This window comes from Bacillus rossius, chromosome 3 (assembly GCF_032445375.1).
Source record: "Bacillus rossius redtenbacheri isolate Brsri chromosome 3, Brsri_v3, whole genome shotgun sequence".
NCBI classification, from domain to species: Eukaryota; Metazoa; Arthropoda; class Insecta; order Phasmatodea; family Bacillidae; genus Bacillus; species Bacillus rossius.
In genome coordinates, this window is record NC_086332.1 from 22733043 (window position 1) to 22740396 (window position 7354).

The 7354-nt window shown below is 36.3% G+C and overlaps 1 protein-coding gene across 1 annotated transcript in view; it reads right to left on the minus strand.

Annotated features, from left to right (window-relative positions):
- LOC134530334 (xaa-Pro dipeptidase) overlaps positions 1–6890 on the minus strand; it is a 397770-nt gene extending 390880 nt beyond the window's left edge. Inside the window, exon 1 of the mRNA XM_063365070.1 lies at positions 4797–6890. Within this exon, the coding sequence (XP_063221140.1) occupies positions 4797–4813 (17 nt within the window). The 5' untranslated portion in view covers positions 4814–6890. The remainder of the gene's footprint in view (positions 1–4796) is intronic.
- Positions 6891–7354: the final 464 nt, after the last annotated feature.

Here is a 7354-nt window from a genome sequence, read left to right on the forward strand (position 1 = left end):
AAGGATCGCCTAGTTTGTTTCTTCTGGTGCATAAGTCGCGTAATTACCTGTTCTTGCGAACCGATATGTGCTGTTCCACCATCAGCTGAAGTTTCATCATCAGCAATGGATTCTTCAATTAATGAAGAGCGTACTTCGCATCAGTGCAAATACTGTGGAGCATCATTTACTATCACCTCAAATGCTCGCAGACATGAAAGAAGCGGTTGTTCTAATAATGATCAAAGAATACAATTTCAGTGCAATAAGTGCAATAAACTAATTTCACGTCTCGATAGCTTACATCGTCATTATAAAAAATGCTCCGAGACATATAATGAACATGGTTATTGATTTGACTCATGTGTTGTACCGTCTAATGAGATAATATAAGTGATATGAACTTCAGTCCGTCTCTGGCTGCGGTGATGACCTGATCGGATAGACATTTAAAGACATGTAAAAGGCTTAGTCCGTACAATAAGAAGACTGTTTGAATCGAGGAATCCAAAAAGGCTTTAGTAATTTGTCAGTGTTTTTTTTATGTACTTGTAGTAGTGTATTGAATTTATGTAATAAATTTTTTTTAATAGAACTTGTGGTGTTTTTTATTTTCTCAAACCTGTCACTTTAGTGGTTCTTTTTAAAATATTAGAGTTTTTTTTATCGGTCAGTGATCGAACCAAGGACCTTAGTCGATCCAATCAATCAGTATATAGATTACAAATTTATTTAATGAATTTTTAACTTTTTCCCGAATATCTAGCATTAAAATTACGGATTTTCAAGATGGCGTCCAAATTTCAAGATGGCGTGTGTCACAGTAATAAATGATTACTGCACTGTAGCGGGTTAGAATAAATTTATCCAGATGGAAATGTACTCTATAATACGAGTACACACACACAAGATGGCATACTCCAGCAGGTGGTAGCTCCTGGTAGCATCTACTGAACATAAAATGTTGGATCCATGATGGTCGACAAGGACAAAGTCAAATTTCGAGGACAAAGTCAAATTTCAATGTCAAGGTCAAATTTCAAGGTCAAGGTCAAATTTCAATGTCAAGGTCAAATTTCAAGGTCAAGGTCAAATTTCAAGGTCAAGGTCAAATTTCAAGGTCAAGGTTGAAGGTCAAGGTCAAATTTCAAGGTCAAGGTCAAAGTTCAAGGTCAAGGTCAAAGGCCAAGGTCAATGATCAATGTCAACAGTTGAGGACAAAAGTATGGTGACCAGATAATTATACTACATGGTAACGGCACACTCTAGCAGACGAAAACAAGATGGTGGACTCCAGCGGATGAAGACAAGATGGCGGACATGATGTCATACCAGCTGATGGTAAATACCTAGTTATTGGTGGTGGTAGGTCAGTCTGTAGGTGGCTTCTGTGGAGGAAGGATCGACCGTTTACTCTCGTCGGGAATCGAGCCAAGGACGTACATCGATATTATCAAACAGAATTCAAATACATTAATTTTTTGATGAATTTTGGAATTTTTTTCATTAAAATCGGATAATAAATAAAGATTTTCAAGATGGCGTCCAGATTTCAAGATGGCGGACATGACGTCATGCTCACTGTCGATATATATGCTTTGAAAAAAGTGGTGGGGGTCATTCTGTCAGCAGCCACCACAGGGGGAAGGATCGGTCGCCATTTTTAATTTTTTGACCTCGTCGGGTTCGAACCGAGGACTCCGAGCTCCGTATCGATAATGTTTGTTTTTTATAAATATTTTATTAAATTTATATTATTTAAATTTTTTATAATTTTAAAAAAAAATTTCATTAAAATCGGATAATAAATAAAAAAGTTAAAGATGGCGGCCGTAACGAAAATTGCAACGGTGACGTCATCATCCAATATGGCGGACAACACAATGCCGGAATTTTCTAGAAAACAAAATGACGTCATCCAAAATGGCGGATCCAAGATGGCTGCCGTGATCTACTTGTCCCGTTACGTTATGTCCCGTTACGCTGTGTCCCGTTACGCCGGCTGCACGCACGAAAAAGTGTCACGTTACGCATATTGTCACGTTACGCTCGTCCAAGATGGCCGCCGTGACGTCACAATCCAAGATGGCGGACCGACAATCACAATCCGCACCATCCACATCCTGCATCCTGCCGTCGGACCGGCTATCATATACTACTACCACGCATACGTCATTAGATAGTGTGTATGCCTATGCACTAAAACACCATCTGAAAAAAAAAATTTCTTCACAGTCTGGGTGATTTACATACTGAAGCATGATACTTTACCTCAAATTATTATCACTGGGGAATTTACAGGTTTGAAGAATGTTCCCTGACCAAATGCAACTTTCCTAACTTTGTGTGGTAACCCTGCTTAATTCCCATAACGACCTTAACTCTCATTCCCAATCATTTTTCAGTACTTATATTTGGTTGTTTAAAACGAGGTTTCTACAGAAAATCATGCTCATGGCATTTAAACTTACTTAAGTTTAAATAAAAACTTTGTAAATATGCAGCTTAGCGGTATTTGCGAAAAAAAATGTTAAAAATCCGAAAATACTTTTATTATATGCTCTTTCACTTCCTCTTTTCATCAAACCCGGCGGAGATAAGAAATTCCAAATACTTTAGGAGATATCGCCGTTCTTATTTGGCAATACAAGACCTGTGCTATCATTCGACCGACACAATTTTTTTATTTTGCCGTGTGTTCGTGAATGCCTAATTGATTAAAATGGTCTGTCAGGTCAGTTACATTATAAATACTTTCAAACTAAGCGGTCATTAAAAATAATGTGAATTAATTTTAATGGTTGTTTAGTTTTAAAGTATTTATAATGTAATTGACCTGACCAAACAAACCGGGACAAAGGATGAACAGTAGGAACTCATGTAATTTTTTTTTACTTATTACTTGCGCAACAATATCCAAATAACAAATAAAACATTAAAATTTGAAACGTTAAAAACTCACCTAAGTTAGAGGCGGGTACAATTTCTTTGCCATTAATAGAAAATGATGTAGTCGTTCACCTACGTCGCGAGAAAAAAAAAAATTCATATTCGTAAACAAGAAACAACAGTTAACGCCGCATGAATGCACAGGCATTGTGATGAAAATTAAAAAATTCGATATCTCCTAAAGTATTTGGAATTTCTTATCTCCGCCGGGTTTAATGAAAAGAGGAAGTTAAAGAGCATAGAATAAAAGTATTTTAGGTACTTTTAATTTTTTTTTAACAAATATCGCCCTACTACGAAAATTAAAAAAATACGATATATCCTAAAGTATTTGTAATTTCTTATCCTCGCCGGGTTTAATGAAAAGAGGAAGTTTAAGAGCATATAATAAAAGTATTTTCGGATTTTTAACATTTGTTTTCGCAAATACCGCTACACTACATATTTCCCGATTAGGTATTATAATTTAAATTTTACACCATTGAAGTTCGCAAGTCAAGTAATGCCTGTCAGTCCATCTTCATAGGCCTACCACATATAATTTCCACAATTATTCAAGTTATTTCCATTATGTAAAGCAAAGTATTATATTTACAGATGTTACATAAATAAACATAATTAATAATGGATAGTATAATTATAATTATATAAGTGATTACCTAAGAGCTTTCCAGCATTAAGTAGCTGAAATATTTATTATATAAAATTAAGGTAATGCATTACTTTAATACATAAACTAAGCTTAGCTTCTATTGCTATAAAAAAAACTACTAAAATTAGTACATTAAAAATTAATTAGTAAAGTAAAATATTTCATAACCACGAAATCTAATAAGATTATCCAAGAAAGAATAGTAACAGTGTAACATAATGAACACCACTGCTGCCTACGCGTAGACAAGGTTTGGGCACCGTTTTCTGATTCAGAAATCTATTTACCAGTGCTAAATTATGTTTGTAACACGTTAGATTCAATAAACAAGGTTTTTTTTTTTTAAATATTTGTAAATGCTTTACAATACTTTTAACTCGGTTATCAATACGTGTTTGATTTAGTGTCGAGTGCATTGTTTGCCAGAATACATTACTAATAAGCAATAATTACTACATTGCCAGTGGCAGTTTCAGGTAACAGACGGAATATTCATTTATTTATTCAATTGCATTTTTTTTGTACAGCATGACTTGTCCGATATCTTTAAAAGTGTATTATACACAAAAAATATCAATGTATGCATTAAAATAATACGATGCTCGTGATTGTTGCTGTGTCACGCCCCAACGCGTAACGGTGCTTTGACGAAACATACAATAGAGGTTTGACAACAGCCCGATAAGTATTAGGCAAAAATCAATAAAAACTTAAATTAAAGGATGTAAAAACAGACAAGCCGCACCATTTATTCAAAGTTAAGTATTACCGAAAATCATTTCAGAGGAAATACCATAACTGGACCACATGAATGCACAAAAAATAAATAATAATAAAAAAACTTAGGATGGCCCGCCAAATTCAAATAGAAAACTGCAATCTGTACAAGTCACAACCTCTAAATATACACTCTTAATTTAAAATATTGTCGAAAAGAAGCTTGCCCGAAAAATCCAAACCTATATTCGTTTGGATAGAAAAATTTTGAAATAAGCAGGAAAATAAATAAACTTGAGAAAACTAGCTGAAGTGCACGGCAATATGGGCACGAGACTTGTTAAATATTTAATTCAGACCCACAACAGACAAAACTTTATTATTAATAAATATCCAATCGTGAAGAAAGTTAGTTTTAAACTCACGAACCAAACACACTTAATAAATCATTAAAAATATTTCACTGCACACTTATTGGATGGGAATACCAAGGCCATACCTTGCTCTCGCCGCCATCTTGTTTCAAGGAGGATGATCAATTGAAGGCAGAGGAAAACAACACGCGATTAGCTGGGACAAAATACAGCTGTTCCATCATGTATCACTATCAAAACTGATAACGAGATTTGCGGTACGACAAGCAATTTATTACAGATCAGAATTGCGCCATAAAACCTGAAAATATGAGACAAGAACCACTAAAAATTTAAATCACCAACGCAAAATGTTACTAAAACTTTTCGTAGGAAAAAGTTACTCACTCAAAAAGTTACCAAATAAAAATGCTAGGGGTAAAATCTTTTCAATTTTATTCAACCATTCTTTAAAAGAACAGCTTCCTTTCTCTATGCACTAAAACATGCACAGTAAATACATCAACTTTACAAGTTTTACAAAATATTTGATACCTTTAAAGTAACTTCGGAAATACACTTGTGCATTTTTCAACAATGAAAAAAATTAGTTTTACAACACACATCGTAGGCCTACTCAAACGAGGCAAGTGTATTTAACAAATAAATAGCGAGATGATTTTGGCTTAAAATTTTTTTAAGACATCGATTCACATCATATATGTTGGAATTACGTAAATATGCATTGCAGGCATCGGACACAATATATATAAAACTGCATTGGGGTAATATGATCAAAGACGCACGCAAAAAAGAAAATAAGAAATGTTTGTTATTCCAATTTTAAACGTTTTGTACGTCTTCGCCTATTCATCCTGAAAAAAAAATTATGTTTCCAACCTTAAATTCCATCTGAGAGAACTAAAATCAGCGCTCAAGCAAATCATGCGCATTACGTCATTAAAGCTCACGTCCAACTGCATTGTTTACATGAGATCATTATGTAAATACAACACATCATCTTGCGAATGGAGAAAACAGGAATATGCGATGTAAAAAATCTGGAATGTGCTATTTACACATAAACCAGTCAATAATTCTACATCAACAATACAGAAAAACTTGCTACTTACATTTTTTTTTGCTTAGCATGTTAACGGACGTTCAAACTCCATGTGCTAAAAAGCACACAATCAAAATTTCAATCTTATCACTATTAATACAGCTCGTCGTCCACTATAATGTATAAGCGTAAATTTACAAGGAAAGAAGTTGCTATAAATATCAGCCGATGAAAGACGTCACAAAAGAAATTAAGCGTAATTCACATTTAAAGAAAGTCTACAGAGGAAAGAATACACATTAACTGAGAATTAGTTCTGCCGGTAGCGTGCTGACAACACTCTACACACAGCATTCGTTATCTAACAACCAACTACATTTTATCATTTCCAAGTTGAAGTCACGACACGAGGAAACTCGGCTACGATCACTTCCACGACGAACTTCAATCTGTACCGGCAAAATTTCCGAAAGTAGCCAAGCGAAGTCGTCTTCACACTGTAGACACCCCAAAGCCACACGTGCCGTCGAACGGCAATTCACCAGGAACTTCGACTAGGAACTCGGGCGTCAGGATGTTCAGAGTTCCAGCTGGCACATACGTAGCGGACTTACGCCCTCTTCGTCAGACTCGTAGAAATACCTCTGCTTGGGTGACAAACCTTTCTGAAGGCGCCGGACTGCTTCTTTGATGAGGCTGCCATCCCGCAGGAGCTCCTGCAGCATTTCATACGGATCATCGCTGGCCGTCTCGCTAGATTTGTTCAATTTTTTGTTAACGGTGACACAGGAATGCCCACCGCAACTGGAACTCGGTGACTTGACGCAGGCATCGTTTCCGTCAGCCGCCCAGCTCCTGGTAGGTATCATGTAGGGCGACGCTCTTGACTTGTGGCGAACAGAAAATGCTGGCCGAGATTTTAACCCAGACAATCGAAGGTTTTCTTTTATCTCCGACACTAGCTCTTCCACGTCCCGAGCTAAAAAATCCTGCGCTGTAGCTGCAGTACCATTCGTCAAGACGCAAGTCTCTTCCTTACTAGGCATCGCGTTAGTCGTCACTTTTAATGAAGTAGTCACACGCTAATACAACCAACTCCGCAGCCTACCTTACGATCGACTGTAGTAATCAACAACCAGCTCTCAACTGTGAATGGGTCAGGCAAGAGGTGCCTCTGTTATTGTTTTGCTTCTGCCGCACAGACGCGCAGGAATCCTGCGCAGGAAGTAGTTCGTATAAACAAGTATTTATTTCTTACCTTCAGCTATTTTCAAATATTAATATTACTAGTTTAAAATGTATAATGTAATTTATTTGATGATTTAAACCTTACTTCTTAAGCCGTACCTAGTTTTTTAAACAATGTAAACAAGAAATATGGAATGAAGTGACGCGGAGTGATACACGCTCAAGGTTACTCCACCCGTACCGCCATTTACAGTGACGTCATAGCCGACTGGTGTAAATAATGCGGCTGGAGTAAAAATGGCTTCGTGGTGGGGGGCCAATGACGGCTAGTCTAGGAGGAAAAAGAGGAAAGAAAGATTCCGCAAAGATGACACGTCAATATTTCATTACGAATGTGAAAGTTACGTTCAGAATAAAGCATTGGCGTCATGTTTTCGATTTTATGTATTCATG